Genomic DNA, 20,894 nt, shown 5'->3' on the forward strand with positions numbered 1-20,894 from the left:
CCCCCCGGCGTCGCCGAACCCTGGGTCCCCGGCGTTGACGAACCTCCACCGCCCAATGTGTTGATCATGTTCTCCCAATCGCTGAATGAGTTGAGATCCCACCCGCCGGAGCCGGAGCCGCCATAGTTGCCCTCGCCGTCGCCGGACATCTTGAGTTGGGTTATGAAAATTTCAGCGAAAATTTGAGAGAAAATTTAGATGATATGAAGAATAGATGTGTAGTTGTGTGTAAATGAGGATGGGTTTAGGAGTATTTATAGAGTAAAAAATTTAATAAAAAACAAAAAAAATATAAAAAAAAAAACAAAAAAACGGTAATAATACCGTTACAAAATTTTTTTTATTTATTTAAATTCGATTTTTTTTAAAAAAAAAAATATTTATTGCGTCAGCACGTGACGACGCCCACTCGCGGGCCGGCGAGTGGGCGTCACGCACGACGCCGGGCTGCGCCACGTCGCCGAGGCGCGTGGCGAGCCAGCTCGTCTCCTGGCTCGGCGAGACGAGTCGCGCGACGAGACGCGCGACGAGACGGGACGAGATGGAGGCTGCAACGCGTCTCGCCGGGGTCTCGTCTCGCTGAGACGAGACGCGAGACGCCGGCGAGTCCCGTTGTGGATGGTCTCAGAGAGCATTGCTGAATCCCCAAATACATACGGCACTCGTGGGGCCCACCCGCTACTATAAAAGTACACTCACGCTGATTTGCTCTCGCTGGAGAAAAACGTGATGACTCGGCTTCTGCTGCAAACAGTTGGAGTAGTTCTGATCGTCTGCGCACGATCCGGATCGGTTATCCTCGGCGATGATAATCCGATCAGTGAAGTCGTTGACGGTCTTCACGAACTCCAGTCGTCCAATATTCTTAAAGCAGTCGGCAACTCGCTCTCCTTCGCCCGCTTTGCTCATAAGTACGGGAAGACGTACGAGAGCTCGGAGGAGATAGAGAGGAGGTTCCACGTTTTCTCGGACAATTTGAGGATCATCCGAGCGCATAACACAAAGGGACTCTCCTACTCTATGGGACTTAACGGTAACTCCAACTTTTACTACCTACTGTTTCTCCATAAATCCGTCTTTCTCCTATTACTCTTTATGCATACATGGGGTTGTTCGGTTTGCAAGATTGTATTCGAGATTAAATTTGTAGCTCATGAGATTTAACCCTACAACTCAATCCTAGATGGATAATCATGGGATAATTAGTCATAGCTCCTCCCCTATGACTAAAATAATCTCACAACTCAATCCTAAATTGTATCTTGATATTATTTTATCTTGAAAATCGAACATCACCTAGTAGTTTCTTGCTTGATAAAGATATCGTGTGGGCATATGAGCAGAGTTTTCTGATCTGACATGGGACGAGTTCAAGAATCACAGACTGGGAGCTGCTCAAAATTGCTCTGCTACAAAAACTGGCAACCATAAGCTCACTCACTCTGTCCTTCCTGATTCGGTATTTTCTTTCTACGATGTTGCATACTCCCTCCATTCCATAATAAGAGTCTCATTTTTTCATTTTCGTCTGCCCACAATGAAAGTTATATTTCACTTTTATCATAAATGGTAAGTAGCTCCACATTCCACCAACTTATTTTACTCACTTTTTTTATTACCTCCGTCCCATATAGGAACCGTACCTTAAAAATAGAAACTTTCTATTCTAGGAAGTAGACCCCTCAATCCAGTACTTTTTCCCTTCTTTTCTCTTACTTTACTTATTTTTCTCTCTCTTACTTTACTAATTGTACAATAAAACCCGTGCCGTTTCAAAAGATTTTTTTAAGGACGGAGGTAGTATAAAACTATTATATATAAGTGAGACTCATATTACACCAATTTATTCAACCTACTTTTTTTTACATTTCTTAAAACTCATGCCCAAACTATTAACTCCTATTATGAAACGAAGGAAGTATATTTAATTCACCTACCTACTAGCTAGTGGTATTGACTTGGCTGCTATGCACGGATTGCAGAAAGACTGGAGGGAAAGTGGAATTGTTAGCCCAGTGAAAAGTCAAGGTGGTTGTGGATCTTGCTGGACATTCAGGTAAGAATATGACTTTGGATTTTGGTACTACTCCATTTGCTGAAATAAACTGTACATGGGATGGCTCTTAATATGTACACTATATATATGTGATGTTACAGTTCCACGGGAGCACTGGAGGCGGCTTATGCGCAAGCATATGGAAAGAGCATTTCCCTGTCCGAGCAGCAGCTCGTTGATTGTGCTGGAGCCTTCAACAACTTTGGCTGCAGTGGTGGCTTGCCCTCTCAAGCCTTCGAATACATCAAATACAACGGCGGCCTTGAGACCGAGGCTGCATATCCGTACACTGCAAAGGATGGAGTATGCAAGTTTTCCTCTGAAAATGTTGCTGTCAAATTACTAGACTCTGTCAATATCACCCTGGTAAGATCTCTTTCTTTGTGGTGTTTTACTTTCTCTCCCTTTTTAACACTTTTACGAAACCGTAGGGTGCTGAAGATGAGCTTAAGCATGCGGTTGCATTAGTTCGGCCAGTGAGTGTTGCGTTTGAGGTGGTTGCTGGATTCCGAAATTACAAGAGTGGAGTCTACACCAGCACCACTTGTGGCAGCGATCCAAAGGTGTGTTTCATGCATCGCGGCAAAATTAGGCAGTAGTAAAGCTAACTAATCTCTGCGAACAGGATGTTAACCACGCTGTTCTCGCTGTTGGTTATGGAGTTGAAAAGGGCGTGCCGTATTGGCTCATCAAGAACTCATGGGGAGCTGACTGGGGTGACAATGGCTACTTCAAGATGGAGATGGGCAAGAACATGTGTGGTAAATAAATTTTGTTTTTTGAAAATTTTTTAAGTTTTTTTGTTAAATGGGTGATGATGGAGAACTGGACCTGGCATTGCAGGTGTGGCTACATGTGCATCATACCCTATAGTTGCTTAAGCAAACATCTTCAACAAAAGCTACAGTTTCAGATGTTTTGCATAAATAAGACAAGAGTTATACCCAATTAGATTTTTAATGTCCACCCTCTCTGTATATAATCTTAAATTGTCATTCTTCACAACACTTTAATTGTGCGATGTCCTAGCAATTTAATCCATCTCGAATTGAAAAAATAGACTACACGGTTGTTTTTTAATCTCAAAGTAGCAATTTATCCACCAACATCAATATAGCTGGAATTTCACATCATATAAACTTTATTTTTCTCCTATAAATAAACAACTGTAATTCTTCCCTTTTTTACGAGTACGTAGAGACAATAATAGATACCGAATAGTGTAACTTATTTGTTAAAGAGAACATCTTTTTCCAATTAAGTTATACCAACTCCATAACAAATTAACAACCACTCAAAATTATTGTAACCATTCGAACTATTTATGTTAATGCGTTGATAACAAATTAGATAATTCCTCACTGTTTACAAATGAACTATACTTTATTACTGATACATGAATTAAAATTTGAAAAGACGCTATGGTCGGCTTGAACTCAGGACCTTTAATCCGAGCATTAACCATTAAACCGCTTGACTAATACACACACTACAAATAAATCCCTGAAAGTTTCTTCCATTTTTCCATTTCCGTCATTCCCCCAAAGTTTGTCTCATTTAACTTTTTACCATTTTTGGTAGTGGACCTCATATTCCACTAACTCATTCATACTCACATTTTATTATAAAACTAATATATAAAAGTAGGACCTACAATCCACTAACTTTTTCAACTCATTTTCCATTACATTTCTTAAAACCCGTGCCGGATCAAAATGAGATAATATTTAGGGGACGGAGGAGGTAGTACTTAATTGTGTGGACAAGGTTGAAACCGTGCAATTGTAAGTGCCTTGTGATCAATTGAAATGTACTCCATTAAAATGAATAGTTTAAAACCAAGTAACTGTAAGTGCAGTCGAGTTGGTAAGACGTTCATCTTCAACCATTATGTTAGGGGTTCGAGTCATCATGGGTAGATGGAGAACCAATATAGATCCTCTTTTTCTTAAAAAAATCAATTAGAATATATAACAATGAATAGTGTAATTATCTTGCTAATTTATTATCGAAATGTATTTCATTATTATGAATTAATGCATAATATCTTCTCCCCATCTTCTTCTAGCAACTCTTTGTGTATAGGTACTCTCTCGGTCGCCGTTCCCTGAAACCATACCACATTTTAAAATCATAGCAGTGTGTTGTTGTTGGAGTGGAGGTGATGAATTCTACCGAAGTTGCAACTTGAATTCCGAAATGATTATTGTGTCTCTGGACAGTATCATGGACTGGTAATTAGGGTCAGTTATCGTGGATCATTTAAAATAGAGTAAAGGCCAAAATTGGTCCTAAACATATAGCCATTTTACGATTTTGGTCCTAAACATTATCTTTTGGATTTTTTGGTCCTGCACATATGGACATTTGATCATTTTGGTCCTGCACATATGGAAATTTGATCATTTTGGTCCTCCGTCAACATTTTCGTTAAAAACTAACGGTCAACATTATCTTTTGGATTTTTTGGTCCTGCACATATGGATATTTGATCATTTTGGTCCTGCACATATGGAATTTTGATCATTTTGGTCCTCCGTCAACATTTTCGTTAAAAACTAACGGTCAACGGCCGATTTTTGACTAAAACAATGGGTTGGGTCGGGTCGTGTTTGGGTCGGGTTTAGGTTACACGTTAAGAAAAAAAATAATTCGTTTTTATTAATTAAAAAATTATAAAACTTTAATTTTTAGTTATTTTTGTTGATTAAAAATATTATAACGACTAAAACATGATGTTATTATACGATTTAAACATGATATTACACAATAAAATAAAATATTACCAAATTAAAATAATCATTTTTTAATCAAAATAATAAAATTAAAGTATATTAATATTAAATCTATATAATAAAATTAAATAATTAAAAAATTATTTTTAATAAAATCTAAGCATAATATTTTCTTCAAATTCATGAAAAAATTAATTAAAAAATACTATACTTTAATTTTATTAATTAAAAAATATTAATTAATTTTTTAAGAATATTATGCTTAGATTTTAACGAAAATATTATGCTTAGATTTTAAGAAAATATTATTTTTTTCTTAACGTATAACCCAAACCCGACCCGACCCGACCCAACCCATTGTTTTAGTCAAAAATCGGCCGTTGACCGTTAGTTTTTAACGAAAATATTGACGGAGGACCAAAATGATCAAAATTCCATATGTGCAGGACCAAAATGATCAAATGTCCATATGTGCAGGACCAAAAAATCCAAAAGATAATGTTGACCGTTAGTTTTTAACGGAAATATTGACGGAGGACCAAAATGATCAAATGTCCATATGTGCAGGACCAAAAAATCCAAAAGATAATATTTAGGACCAAAATCATAAAATGACTATATGTTCAGGACCAATTTTGGCCTTTACTCTTTAAAATATCGACGATTTAAGTGCAACATGAGACAAAATTCAAAGTTCAGGTTTATCTGTCCCATCCTTCTGGTTAATGCACATGATGATGTCAATTGCTAATTTTTGGCCCGTAATCTTTCAACAATAACTAACTTTTTTTCTTCTTCAGAAAATCGCATATTTAGAGTGAACATGAGAAATTGATTTCTCCAACGGGGAGAACCGTAGGGAGAGAATGATAAATATTAATTTAATTCATTCTGCTTAATAATATTGAAAGACTCCACACATATTTATAATATGTGTGGTACAAAAAGATCTCCTATGAACTAGGAAAGTAAATCAAAGCAAATCAAATCCTAACTGCTAGAGAATGTAAATAAAATCATAATAACTAAATAATACTCCCTCCGTCCCGGACTACTTGCACTTATTTCCTTTCTGGGCGTCCCAAGTTATTTACACTCTTTCCATTTTTAGTAAAAATTATCACCTACAGCCACAATTGTTGACTTTGCTATACACGCATTCCTTAATCTCCGTGCCGAAAAGGAAATGTGCGAGTAGTCCGAGACGGAGGGAGTACTAAAAACATAAATAAACTAACTAAATATACGGAGAGAATATCAGCTCCCTTCCGGGACAAAATAGAATATCAGGTCCCTATCACATGTGCTATTGGCTGGAAAACATGGCAATAAGAAACCATCTATTGTAATTAAGCACATGTAGTTCCCAACTGATCAGTAGGAACCCCTGGACCTAGTTGTGTCGTTGACACCGACTTAGACCTCTTCTGTATGTCAAATAAAATTTATTAAACCTTAACACACGATGCTATTTAATTAGCGTAGGGAAGTAAATGTCGATCCCACAGAAAAAAAGGCGATTTGGAGTTAGGCTGAAAACTGATTTGGGAAGTGGGAACCCTAATGTCAATTTTCGAAATTGTTGTAATTGTGATTTAAAATAAAATTGAATTAAAAATTGACAAAGTCTAAATCAAGGTAATCTGATAATACCGGATACCCTAAAAAATTGGAATTATCCTATTCGAACTTGTATATAATATTCGAAAAATTGGATATTAGGTATCCATTACTAAAAAATTCGGTTCCATTACCCAATATCCAATTTGCCAGTTTTAGAGGTAGGTTTCATTTTTTTTTCTTACAATATTTAACCATTTTTTCTTAATATCTATTTCTCGTTTTACACATTACTCCATCCGTCTCACAATAATTGTCACTCTTTTCTATTTCAGTCCGTCCCACAATAATTGTCAAACTTCATTTTTACCACAATAATTGTCACACTTCATTTTTACCATATATGGTAAGTATGTCTCACATTCCACTAACTTGCTTCACTCGCATTTTATTATAAAACCAATATAAAAAAATGAGTTCCACATTCCACTAACTTTTCTTTACATTTCTTAAAACCCGTACCCACAATAAGAGTGACAATTATTGTGGGACGAAGAGTGTAATATGTGTGACATTCATTATCATGACTATTTTTTATAACAGAAGATATTATGTAACAAAAATCATATGGCTTCAAAGTAAGATGATACTCCTTGGTCCCATTAAATGTCTCATATTTCACCAGTACATGTTTTAAGAAATTTTTTGATTTTATTAGTAAAAATTGGTAGAAAAAAGTTAGTGAGATGTGAGACCTACTTTTGTATATTAGTTTTATAATAAAATGTGAATGAGAATGGATTAGTGGGATGTAAGGTCCACTCCCAAAAATGGTAAAAAATGAAATAGAACATTTATTGGGGACCGGCTGGAATAATATCGAAATTAAGTGCGGGATGAACCTAAATACTTTTAACACTCTAACAATTTATTCGACACGATTCAATCCCATAATGGTATTCCGCCGCAGATGTCAGGGACGGAGCTAGAGTATACAGAGAAGGGGCAAATGCCCCCACCTCATTTTTCTATAGACATGTAAACATATATAGTCCCTCCGTCCCTTGAAAATAAAAACTTTTGAAACAACACCAGTTTTAATGCTTAATTGATTAAGTAAGAGAGATATAGAAAGAAAATTGTGTTAGTGGAAATTGAGTCACGCCTTGTTAGAGAGAAAGAAATATCTTAAAATAGAAAATTATATTTTTAGGGGACAAACCAAAAAGTAAAGAGTTTATATTATACTTCCCCCGTCACAACTAAGTTGAGTCGTATTCCTTTTTGGAAGTCCTAACTAAGTTGAGTTATTTTCTTTCTTTCACAAAACACAAAACATCAAGTAACTCTTACTTTATTTCATCGCATACTTTACTCTTTCTTTATTTTACCTACTTTATTCATCTCTCTTATTTTTTAATATAATTTCTAAATCTCCATGCTCAAAAGTTTTGACTCAACTTAGTTAAGACGGAGGGAATACTTTAGTATATGTATATTCAACTAATTTGCTTGCCCCATTCCCTTTAGGAAAAAAAATACTCTTTTAGTCCAAAAAAAATGACTTTTACCATTTTAGGGTGTCCATCAAAATTAGACTAAGTCTAAAAATAAGAAGTTTTCAACCAATACTAACCATACACATCATTCTAAATATAGACCCACAATCCACTAACAATCATTCCACTACCTTTCCCTTCTCCTCTATTATTTTTTCCTATCTCTCTCTTACTTTACCAATTATACACCTTAACCATCCATAAAATAATATTGTACCGACCCACCCTAGTTAGGAAACTTAGGATAAGCCTTCCAACACCAAAATAGAGCATCCAAGACTATAAAAAATGAAAAAGAATTATTCTTTATTTATCTAATTGAGAAATTGTGCTGTTTTTGTGTTTGGATAAAGATAAGGCCTTTGACGATGATTCAGCATCTTTTCTCTTGTTTAGTTTACTACACTTCCATTTCTCTCTCCACCAATACATACGCCGTACACTGTAGCGGAGATGCCGATCGCCTTGCAGAGGTGCAACTCAGGCGGCGCCCACCCGATCGAAGAGCCAGGTTTCGTTCACCGCGATATGCCATTTGCTTCGTCGCCGTACGATCCACCGGAGCTGTCGCCGCCCGATCAACGGTCATCGGATGAGGATCGCGGTTCGTTCTCTTCATCAGCCAGTTCTTCAATCGGAAAGAACAGTGACGAGCATCCCAGCGGAGGCAGCGGCAGTGATGAAGACGAGGTGCAAAGTCACTTCAAAGGAGGACCATTGGAAAACTTGGATTCTCTGGAGGAAGTTCTTCCTGTAAAGTACGTGATCTTGTTTATTCCGTCATATTTTTTGAAGAATTAGTGAATTGGTATAATTATCTTAGCTTGCTCTGATGTTCTGTGGTTTTTAGGGCTTTTTGTTTTGTACGATTAGGCGAAAGGGGTAATATTTTCTGAATTAATACTCACTTAGTTCTCTTCTGGTAAGAAGCCAGTGTCCTCCAAAATCCTGTTTTGGATTGTGCATCTAGCTATTTCTGGTTAGTAGAGAAGGTCTTTTCTTCCTTTTCTAATGATGGATGGAGCAAAAGATTTATGATGATATCTGTTCATAAAGCAGCCTTCTAACTTGACTTGTGTTTGGAAAAGGTTCTGATTTTATTAGTGAGTGAACTCATTAGGTAAAATGTTATTATATGTGATAGTTGTTTGTCTAGTTCCACATCTCACAAAATCTTCATAGAGAGTTAATTTTGAATCATTATGCATCTGTAATGAGTTTATGGTGTCATCTTTAATTTCTCATTGTCGTGCTCATTATAAAATGAATTGCGACCATCATAAAAGTGGCTTGCCTAGATACTGATACTGATTAGACATAGCCAATATAGCACATGCTTATCTTGTGCTGCTGTGTCTTTACTTCCATCAACATCACAAAATTTCTGTGTCAGCAGAAGTATTTAATGTGAAGATGATATTCATTGTGTAAATTCATATGAATGTTCACAATTTTGAAAAGGCAATGATATGTCGTCCTCCTCTGATTTACATTCTGTTGAATATAGTCATGTGCTTAGTAAAGTCAGTCTTTAAGAATATGTAGAAGAATGTTGGTAGCTGGAATCAACCACAAAACAGAAGTTAGGAAAAAAGATCCCTCCAATATCTAGTTTTATTTCTCCAATTAAGGGATGCATGCAAATAGTATTGTTTGCTGTTTCTTGTTTGCTTGTTGCATTCATCAACTGTTTATGAAGTTGTCATCTAAATGCGGACTGTTTAATCTTTCTTGAGTAAATATCATTGGATTATATTCTTTTTAGCTTTTGTTGCTAGATATCAATGAATGCTAAGACCGTACTCTTTAATTTGCTCCCTGTTTGTGTGGTGATTGTTTCATGGTTTATGGAATTTTATAGGAAGAGCATATCAAAGTTCTACTCTGGTAAATCCAAATCATTTACCAGCCTATCTGATGCTGCATCAATCCCCTCAATTGAAGAAATCACGAAACCAGAAAATGCTTATACAAGGAAACGCAAGAACCTGTTGGTCTTCAATAATATATGGGACAAGAATCAGAATAGCATTGTAAGAAATCGGATTGGTGGAATATCAAAAAGACCAACCAATTCTAGAAGTATGCTGTCTCTTGCCGCTAACACGAATTGCTCTGGAAGCAATAGTGGTGACACCTGTAATTCAAATTCATCACTACCTGGTTACAGTCTTCCTCCTTTACCACCACATGCCAGGAGAAGTATGAAAAGTGAACTGTTATCATCACCTCCTGTTGATAAGTTTCCTTCATGGAGGTCTTTCTCCTTATCTGACCTGCAAGGTGTTGCTGATGCTGAAGTTGCTACTCCCAGCACTGGTGGCTTATGGAGCAATAACACAGAAAAATGAAGCCTTATTTAACTGTGTTTTTATTTCATATCACCCTATGAATCTATATCATGATAGATGTTAATGCGGCGGAGATGTTTGTACCATCTTCTTGCTTGTGCTCATGCTTCTGCTTCTGCTTCTTGTAGCTGTTGTTTAGGCATCACCTGTTCCCTTACATCCTTAGAGTGTAAACACTTAAAAATATAATTAGATTTTGCATCTAACTTTGTTTTGATATATTTGAATAAAATTCCCAAAGTCTTAGCTACAAACTATATTTTCTTCTGGCTATTGTGTCATTGCCTTTGAAATATCCCTGGGAAATCTTCTCAAATTGTATATGTTTGGAGTAAGTGTTGGAATCAATCCTTGAGATGAAGGGTGCCGATTTTTGTTTGTTCTGTTCTTGGATTTGGTGTCAATGAGCTTGCAAAGTCTGCTTGCTCGGAGAGGGGATTTCTGCTGCTTAACACAATTTCTAAAATTTTCTCACATATTGGTTTATTGAGAATCTTTCCTTTTCTTTCCCCCCGTCTTCCATTTGGGTTCAATATCTAGAGGAGCTTAAGATTTATGCTGGTTGCTACCAGATGATTGGATTGTAGGAATGCCAATCTGTGCAAGAGGATAGAAAGGAAATCAACTATTGAAGTTTCTGAATGGATTGGTTAAGTTGCAACCGCAAAGTGACGGATGAAATCCTCAAAGGTACACTCTCGCATAGCTAGATCTTGACAAACTGTTCAACGTAGCATAAATTAGTTTATCTAACCATTTTTAATTCTTAAATACATGAGCATTTTGATGTACCCTCAACGTGATAGTTCTACCTCAGACTCATGCTGTGCATAAATGTCTTTTCACGACTAAGTTGGTGCATTGCAAAATTTCTATTTGTGAATGCATGTATTGTTTTCATAAGTTATGGAACTATAATGGGGTGACATATTATAAGAACGTGCAAGTTATAACCATTTATAGTCTATATGCTACACGAAACACTATATCGATATTTGGTCTTCACTGTTATGGAAATGTTGAGTCGTATATATCATGAATATCTAATATGTATGCATAAACACAAACAAAGTAAAGAGCTTTTAATTCCTTTCTATAAATAGTAAGTATTCAGTTGTTAAAGTATAATTAATTTCCACAATATCAAATAATATCAGGAGAATGATATTATGTGAAAAATTATGTACTGTATTTGCATATGTACAGATAGTATTTATCTGTAATGTAAATTGTAATCCTTGTAAATAAATTTCAAGGCATATGAATAATAGTTTAATGACTTTATGCACATTAAAAAATAAACAAGTTCATACTTCAGATCAGCACTGATACTGTATTTTATTTTTTAATCTGTATACATCATGTAATTTATATCCAATGAGTATATATGCATTAAATGTGTTTAATACAGAGTATATATGCATTAAATGTGTTTAATACAGTAAATAAATCTATAAATGAAAGTAACTTGTTTCTCTAGATGAGTTTTACATTTAACTATAAATTGTTCGCATGCAACAATGCATATACGTTTCCTTTTGGATGGAATTGGTTTTGAGGTTTATCCCACTTTTGTTGAAGTTGCATGTGTTTCTGTTTGATTCTGATTTTGATAAATCATCCCAAATACAATGATAAAGTCTACTCATTTAGTTAGCTATGTAAATACATCCTTAAGTATTTCAAATTTTCGTCATTATTTGTTTATATGATTAAGTCTTAGAAGATATTTTGTTCATTTCTTAAAATTTGTAGATAAAACACATGCTATATTCTGAGGTTTTAGAATGAGAATTATAATTTAGAACATATGGCAAACATATGACTATAACACCTTTTGGGTATATTTTATATATCATCTGGAATTTAGAGCTCTAATGGTACAGCATTATTAAGATGATTTTACAAAATTGTATATAAAATATTCAGTGATTATTAACATATAAAATGTAATATTATGCTTATTGCCCTTGGGTTAAGTATGCAAAGGGATAAAACAGGCAAAGCAAATTTGATAATGAATCAGGCTCTTCTTAATAGTAGTAGATATGCAATATTAGTTATTACCATCTTGAAAGAAAAGAAAAAAAACTACCATTCTTCATTATTAAATTATTCACATAATTTTTTAATAATTTAAATTATATTATTTGTAAAAAATATCCATGCACACACAGCAGAGCAAACTTGTTGCATCACATTGAAACTGTTGTCCTATTTTCCGCTATGCATTAACTGTACGGAACTTCCGCTAATCTATATTTGTCGTTTATCTTAATCTTGTATTGAGCCATGAATGAAAATCAATGTAATGGCTGATCAAATCTAGTGATTACATATATAAGAACCTTCATTGAGTTGAAAGCAAGGAAAATGTAGATACATGGTTGCGTTGATCAAGCAGACACTCTTTCTTGCATAATCAACCAATAGTTTGAGTACTTAGCAATAATTGCTATTTGCTAATGTATGTAATTAACCAATAGTTTGAGTACTTAGCAATAATTGCTATTTATGTAAACAAGTAATCAACCAATTTGAGTGCTTTGCAATAATTGCTAATATATGAGACTTTGCTGCTCAATTAAAATCTACATGGGAAGTTTTTCACTGGGTGTTTTGAATCTATGACCCGCATTTAAACCGTCATGAGGATACCACTTGTAGTTAAATTAAATTAACCATTATGTACTGCATCTTTAAACTTACTTTGAATTCTCGAATTCTTGAATTAAGGTGTTTGCTTGTTGGGTTTTATGACCACTAAGTTATAAGACTAATGAGATTTCTTACCCGAGTGGTTTTGCTAAACTATAATATTTCCTTTTGTTTAAATGTTGACATATATTATGTTCTTAGGGTTGACAATAATGAAAAAAATACAAAAATAAAAGGTGGCAACTTTATGAGAAATGTCTTTGATTGTTTTTAGCCATTATTTTCCCTGTTGTCATATGTGGAAAATCTGATTACCCTCAAGGGGGTGTATTGTGTGAAACTGGAGAATATGATTACAAATTATTTAGAAATGCCTTAGATTGATGGAACTTATAAACGAACCACATTCTCGATGTATTTTCCTTTTGTAATATCATTAGGAAAGCTTTATAAATTTGAACTTATTATTAGAGCCTTGTTTCTGTAATCCCTTGAATCATGGTCATTTAGGAAAGTGGTATTAGGTCGATGATATAAATGCCATTCTTTGCGTATGAATGTGTAATGATTTCTAGGCAGGCTGACCGAAAAAATATTGCATATTTTCAGGATGCTAAGCTGTGATCCCATTTGTGATATTAATTACTGTTTACCAAATATGATTTCTCTTTTGAGGTTATTCACCTAATAATAATGATTTCCCTTTAATTTTATGTAACTATGATAAGAACAACTTCATGGCCTCATCCTGCATTTAGGGTGCATAGCCTGCCACAACAACTTGTATAAATCGGGATTGCTTTGTAGACATTGCTTGAGCATCTGCCTTCCACTACTGTTTAGTCTCCTTGAGATTTTCCTTTTTTTTTCACTCGGTAGGTTGAACTTCTAGGCATCTTACTTTTAGATACATACTTGTTACTGCTGGATTTCTTTCCTGTTTTCTTATCAATGTTATGTGCAAAGTTGGATCTGATTTCATGACAGGATATGATTGCAATCAACAATTTAGTTTTCCTGTGATGAATTGATGATGCTTTCCTTCTGATCCTTTTTTCTTTATTTCTTGTGTATTTGGTTTTATTTTCTGGTATGATATGACTCTAGAGCACCTTCTTCTGGTGATTCCTCTTTTCTTTCTACCATTGAGTATGGATTTTGACTTTACCAGATACCACTGCCGTTTTCTTACTGGTTCATGTACATAAACTATATAGCACATTTTCTCCATTAACTCCCTCTTGGATTATACTTTCTAAACATTTTGTGTTGTCAGGATTTAACATCTGCCAGCTGTGCATAGCCTCATGGATGGTGCACGATATACAGTGACACTGGATGAGTTCAAGCTTTTTCATGGGATTGACAGATCATTGTACGTTATTCTTGTCAGGGATCTAGTGCGTAACCCCTTGGAGTGCCTGTACATATTGGGCTTGTGGCTATGGTTGGAACGAGCAGGATTTTATCATTTCATAAGATCCTATCTCTTCCCCCATTTCTGATCAACGAGCTTGCTGATGAAGCAGTAACATGCATCAAGTCCACAAAAACGCAGTTCCTTTCTCATCTGAATCAATTGAAATCCCATTAACCCCGCAGTCTTGTGAAAAAAGATATATCTCTGCGGTTTTTCCATGAAAACCATCTTACTGCCTTGCATGGGATTGAAGGTTTGGTAAGAGGAGTCTGCATACCAGCTCTATCTGATATGCTGGAAAAAGATGGATATGGTGGTTATGTCTATACTCCTTTGAAAGGTCAGATAATGGCACCTAGTCATGCTGCATCGACTTCATCTGTGAGGGAACCATCTTCTGTTGAGAACCTGCCGATGCAAAGCGTTGCTAGCTTGAGTTGTGGTGATTCCCCCCCTTCTTGTGGTAAGGGTGAGGTGTTGCGGAATGAGAGGACGATGTTTGTGACATTCTCCAAAGGCTACACCCGGTGAGTGAAATGGAGGTGAGGCAATTCTTCAGCAGGATTCTGGGGAACTGCATTGAGTCCTTCCACATGCAGGAGGTAAAGCGTGAAGAGCAATCTCTGTATGCTAAAATCGTTCATCGGTGCCATTCTCAAAGGAGTGAGCAAGGCTAAATTCACCATCAACGGTGGTAGCATATCTGGATGAGGAAGTTTGTACCCAGGAGCAACAAACAGGCGCCTTGAGGATGCTTGGAGCTTGTACCTGCTGTTTCTTATGAAATGTAAGTACTTAATAGGCCTCCTTTTAGTGGTTGTTGTGTGTGTGTCTAGTCTTGAATTTGTATGAATAGTCTCAGGAACATTGTATCAAAGCCTTGTTAGTTTATGGCTTTGGATGAATTACTCAAGACTTTACCAAAAGTGGGTGAATTAAGAGTTGATTTGAAATGCATAGCGCCAGATATTAGGAAAATTACATTTAATGTTTTTATTATACACACAATATATATATAGAGGGAGAAGTATCATTTACTGCCAATTGAAAAACAAGTTCAAATTTTGCCAACAAATTCTGTGGGAAAGTTTGTTTTCATTTTAGGATGGATAGCGTTTTATAAAACGAATCCTAGTTGGATTTGACTATTGAAGTCAAGGTGTTTCAACTCTTCTTCTTGAAAGCGTTTTACCTTCTTCATCTCCTGGTTTTTGGTCTTTTTGACATTGTTTGCTCTTTCTCCCTTTCAAACAATGTTCTATCCCTCGTATTTTGAGCTCCAATAATTGTTATTTCCTTTGTCACTTCATTTATTCGAATTAATCCAAAGTCTCAGTGAGGATTACTTTGTATAGAGAGTAGAGTCGTTCCATGTGACCAACTCTTATCTTTCGTGTAATCCTCTATTTACACAAGTAAATTACTATTACTGCGCTCTCAGTTTTTTCTATTATTTATACTAATTTTCTATTTTGGTTTGTCCTTTATTAATTGTTCCACTTAATTTTTTTATTTTTTTTTGGCAATGAATCTTACATTCCATTAACTAACTTTACTCACTTTTAATTATAATAATAATAATATAGGATTCACATTTCACTAATTTTTTTACTTGTTTAGTATTTTTTAAAATATATACTGGATCAAAATGGAACACATATTAGGAGTAAGTATTATTTTCTCTATTCCTCTAATCTTTCCCAAACAACCCAACTATCTGTGATGGAGTTAGGATTCGAACTCTCTGGACTCAGTTCGCCTTTAATGATTGTAGGGTATTTAAGTCATCTTCAACAATTTTAGGATATTCTTTCGGCGGCGCACATTCATTGTTAAAAGTGGCATCGATGTGGATAGACGACATTAAAATTCATAAAGAAAATGAATCAATGTCAAATGAACTTGAACCAAAAATAAGTAATTAGTAGTGTTAATAACAATAGAATAGATTTTTGTGAGTTTGTGTGAAATAACAAACTAAATAGAATAGATTTTTGTGAGAGTTTGTGTGAAATAACAAACTAAAAACTAAATTAAAGTGACATAGAAAATAAATAAAAGAAGAAGCTCATATTTTTTTGGAGTAAGATAACTTGAGATAAAGATGTAAATCATGAAATAATTAAAAAGGACTTCACTGAGGTAAATTAAAGTGAAATAGAAAATAAAAACTAAGTTAAACTTAAACTATATTAAACTAAATTTAAATTAAAATGAAATAGAAAATAAAAATAAGAATAAAAAAGAGCTCGGTCTCTGGACCTTTAGGAACTGAGACGAAAGATCTTATAAACTGCACCACTCAATCAATTAATATAGTTCTTCATTCATCAACCAAAAATACTCTCATATGTGGATGACACGGGGTTTAACGAGATATTGGTAAAGTAAGAAAAAAAAAATGGTAAAGTAAAAAAAAGAAAGAGAAAAAATGGGTAGAGTATGCGAGAGAAAGAATAAAAGTGGGTAAAGTATTGGAGACACCTAGCAGAGGATGCAAGCAACAACAAACTGACATCGACGAGATGTCCAATTTAAGGTCGGTGATTTAGTCCTACTCAAGGTACAACCATATCGGCAACACTCGGTGGCTAGACTACAATCTGTCAAGCTCTCACGCTGATTCTATAGCCATTTTGCGATCACAAAACGAATAGGACCTGTGGTTTATCGCCTTGAATACGAGCACAACATCGGATGATGCCATGGAAGTCGAACCATATTCGAGCACAATATGTCAGATGTTTATTAGCAAACATGAATAATTATTTGTTAGAGTAAATGTCAAAATTGATCCTAAACATATAGTCAGAATATGAATTTGGTCCAAAATATTCACTTTTGAAAATCGGGTCCAAAACATTTGAAATCGTTAACGAAGTGATCCTAAATTGATGGAACCGTTAATTTCTGACGGTCAACACCCAATTAACGATTTTTTGACTTAATTAGTATAATGATGGATAATAATTTAATAAAATAAAATATATTTAAAAAAAACAAAATAAAGTCCTCTACTCCAGAAATCTACGCTGCTACCGCCTATTTCGGCCCCCAAATCAGCCCCAGCACCCGCCGCCTCAAGATCAACAATCCCCGAAAAGGAGAAACACATGAATATCACTATGGAACGTGGCGAGGAGATCACCGACTACTTCCAAGGCCAAAAATTTAAATGGATCTGGATTTGGAGAAAAGTCAAAACCTCTCACAAATTCCATTTCCTCAACTCGCCAAAATCATCCACAAACATCTCTACAAGTAAGGCAGCACCACGACTGAAATTTAACGGGGAGAGAAATTGAATTGTTAAGCAGCGTCGGACAGTTAAGGTTTCAGAAATTAATTAGAGAAATATATGAATTTGAGTAAGATTGATTAAGAATGAGGGAGAGAAGAGAAGGCATTGAGGTTGAGCCAGGAGACGGAGAGAGGATGACAATGGTTGGACCGAGGCAAGAGCAGCGGCGATGAGGTCATGGAGCAGCAACACTGCTCGACTGACAACGAGCAGGCAGAGGCGGCAGAAGCGAAACCATCGTCCGGTAACAACGACCTCGTCGGCGGAGATAACAACGTCGGACCGCTGAGAAAGAAAATTGAGAGAGAGACGAGGAGGACCGAAAGGAATGGGGGTTGCTGGCAACAACAACGGTGGACGACGACAGTTTTGATCTCTGACAGCAGCAATGCAGAGAAACACACGATGACAACAATTTGTGGAGGAGCGAGCAGAGAGAGAAACACGCGATGACGTTGAGCGCCGGAGAGAAGAAGAGAGAGATTCCGATTTAGGAAGAATGAAAGAGAGATGGAAGAGAAGGAAGAAGAGAGAGAAATAGTCGATTTTGAAAATTCTTAGCATTTTATTAATTTTATGTTTAATTTTGTTTAATTAATTATGCATTAGTATATTAATTAAGTTAAAAAATCATTAATTAGGCGTTGACCGTTAGTTTTTGACGGAAAATGACCACTTCGACAACGATTTCAAATGTTTAGGACCACTTCAATAATGATTTCAAATGTTTTGGACCCGATTTTCAAAAAGTGAATGTTTTGGACCAAATTCGTATTCTGACTATATGTTTAGGACCAATTTTGAGCTTTAATAATAGATTAAAGATGATGAATATGAAATTGAAAATAATGAAAGGGAGTATTATAGTCGTAATTATAAATTTGTGAACAAAAAAGAAAGCATTTGGTGGCCCATTAACAGTGCAACAGGCATAAATGAGGCAAGCCCACACTCTTAAATGATTACTTATATGTAGCCGTTGCAATATCAAAATCCTACTATTTCAAACGGCCTAAATTGAAGCCACCCTCTCTACATATACTCGATCATGATTTTGCCCAAATTCATATCAAATCATCTCTCTCTCAAATCAAACACACACACACACAGAATTACAAACAGAGCATTGCAATGGCTTCTTCTTCATCGAGACGCTCGTGCTCATTCCTCCTTCTCCTCCTCTCCTTCTTCAATTTCATCCTTTTTATCCTCTCGGCGACCTCCATAGCGCCTACGCTCGCCCTTCGAATGCCGCCGACCTCCCTCGGGTGGGCGTTCCTGATGATCTCCTCCGTGTCGCTGCTGTCGTCGTTCGTCGGATTCTACTCGCACCTCACGCATATCTGCTTCATCACGCACGCCTCGCTCCTGCTGGCGTCGTCGGCGGGGCAGCTGCTGGGGATGCTGGCCCTGTTCACCAAGGAGAAGCCGAGCCTGGAGATGCTGAGGTCCCCAAGGGATCCGAGGGAGGCGAAGCTGCTAGTGAGGCTGGAGTGCGGGATTCTGATGGCGATGATTGTGATGCAATTGGGGATTCTGTTGCTGAGCTGCGTCGTGCACAGCTGCAGTGTGAACGCGGAGGGGAAGATCGCTGAGGAGCCGGTGGCAACGAGTGAGATGAAAAACAGGGATTTTGATGAGAAGATGATCAATAAGTATGGCAAATGGAAGGAGTCTGATGTCTGATTGTTTCTTTCTTACTATTTCATTGTTTATTTATTTATTTATTTATTTTTATGTTTAATTTAGTTCATAAATAATTAGGTTTCGATTAATGTTCATTGATTAATGGAGATTTGTGTATTTTTATTTGTTTAATTTAGGTGTTAGGATAGATAGTCTTGCTAGACAAAATTTATGTTGCCAAAAATGATACTCCGGATCAACATAATATTTAGAGTAAAGACCAAAACTGATTCTGAACATATGTCCATTTTACGATTTTGGTCTTAGACATTATTTTTTGATTTTTTGGATCTCAAACATTTCAACTCGGATCACAATCGGCGTAAAGTTAACTTTTCCGTCAAATTTTAACGGTCAACGTTTTTTATCCCGATTTTGACCAAATTAAGCTGTTAAATATGATTACTAACTCCCTAATTGTATCCTTAATTATTTTAATAAGTTATCATTTAAAATACAAAATAAATAATATTAAAAAGAAAATGAGAAATTCAAAACAACCTCACACTGCGAGTTGAAAAACGCAGATCCGGCATAAACGTCGAGAAGTGGCAGCGGCATCCTTTCCGGCCTCATCCGTCCCACCGTCATATCATCTGCGGCCGGTGGAGAAATAGATCTCGCATCACCGCTGTTCAATGTGGCAGCTATGCAGCTCAGCGATTGGCCCCTCCGCAGAATCCTCACCCCGCGCCTTCCTTCTGCCGCAGGTCGATCCTTTTGTTTCGTTAGATTTTCTCTTGTCGGATTAGAGAGACGTCTTCCTGTTGTTGTTGTTGTTGTTGTTGCATGACCGCCGATTGACATCCAAATTCGAGAAATTCCCCTGGGACGGAAAAATTCTCCGATGGTGGAAATGCGGCGGAGTGATGGTGGAAATTTCCCTCAATGATTGATGTTGTTGTTTTGAATTTCTCATTTTCTTTTTTAATATTTTTTTTGTATTTTAAATCATAACTTATTAAAATAATTAAGGATATAATTAGGGAGTTAGTAATCATATTTAACAGTTTAGTTTGGTCAAAGTCGGGATTAAAATTTGACGGAAAAGTTAACTTTGGACCGAATGTGATCCGAGTTGAAATGTTTGAGATCCAAAAATTCAAAAGGTAATGTCTAGGACCAAAATCGTAAAATTGACATATGTTCAGGACTAGTTTTGGCCTTTACACTAATATTTATTCTATAGTCGATTATACTTACTCCTTCCTTAAAAAGTATGAGCTATTTCTTTATTAGTCTGTTTCTGAAAAGTATGAGCTTTCTAATTTTGAAATATTTAAATAACACATTATCCCTATATATATAATTTTATTTAAAACTTATACCTAGGGCTGGCAAATCGTGCAGATTGGGTCGTTATCAGGTCAACCTGATAATGACCCAACCCAATAAGGCATAACCTGAACCCGACCTGTTAAGGAAACTGTAAATCCGAACACGAACCCGACCTGCTACCTTCAAATCCGAACACGACCCGCACCCGACACGAACCCGTTATCGACACGATATAATATGGGTTGACACGACACGATAACAATCTGAACCTGATATTACACGATTAAAAC

General features: G+C 36.0%; 3 protein-coding genes across 3 annotated transcripts; all 3 read left to right on the forward strand.

Annotated features, from left to right (window-relative positions):
• Positions 1–729: 729 nt before the first annotated feature.
• On the forward strand, positions 730–3,083 carry LOC121747527 (cysteine proteinase 3-like). Its single transcript, XM_042141577.1, has 7 exons — positions 730–1,033; positions 1,344–1,459; positions 1,983–2,056; positions 2,158–2,422; positions 2,488–2,619; positions 2,682–2,817; positions 2,900–3,083. Exons 1-7 carry the CDS (start codon positions 730–732, stop codon positions 2,935–2,937), a joined length of 1,065 nt encoding a protein of 354 aa, XP_041997511.1. The 3' UTR covers positions 2,938–3,083.
• A 5,183-nt stretch (positions 3,084–8,266) lies between these two features.
• Positions 8,267–15,292, forward strand: LOC121748210. Its single transcript, XM_042142437.1, has 3 exons — positions 8,267–8,668; positions 9,772–10,951; positions 14,196–15,292. The coding sequence occupies exons 1-2, from the start codon at positions 8,364–8,366 to the stop codon at positions 10,259–10,261; spliced, it is 795 nt and encodes a 264-aa protein (XP_041998371.1). The 5' UTR covers positions 8,267–8,363; the 3' UTR covers positions 10,262–10,951; positions 14,196–15,292.
• A 3,366-nt stretch (positions 15,293–18,658) lies between these two features.
• LOC121747223 lies at positions 18,659–19,443 on the forward strand. Its single transcript, XM_042141227.1, has one exon. The coding sequence runs from the start codon at positions 18,772–18,774 to the stop codon at positions 19,324–19,326; it is 555 nt and encodes a 184-aa protein (XP_041997161.1). The 5' UTR covers positions 18,659–18,771; the 3' UTR covers positions 19,327–19,443.
• Positions 19,444–20,894: the final 1,451 nt, after the last annotated feature.

The sequence above is a fragment of the Salvia splendens genome, chromosome 9 (assembly GCF_004379255.2).
Source record: "Salvia splendens isolate huo1 chromosome 9, SspV2, whole genome shotgun sequence".
Taxonomy (NCBI): domain Eukaryota; kingdom Viridiplantae; phylum Streptophyta; class Magnoliopsida; order Lamiales; family Lamiaceae; genus Salvia; species Salvia splendens.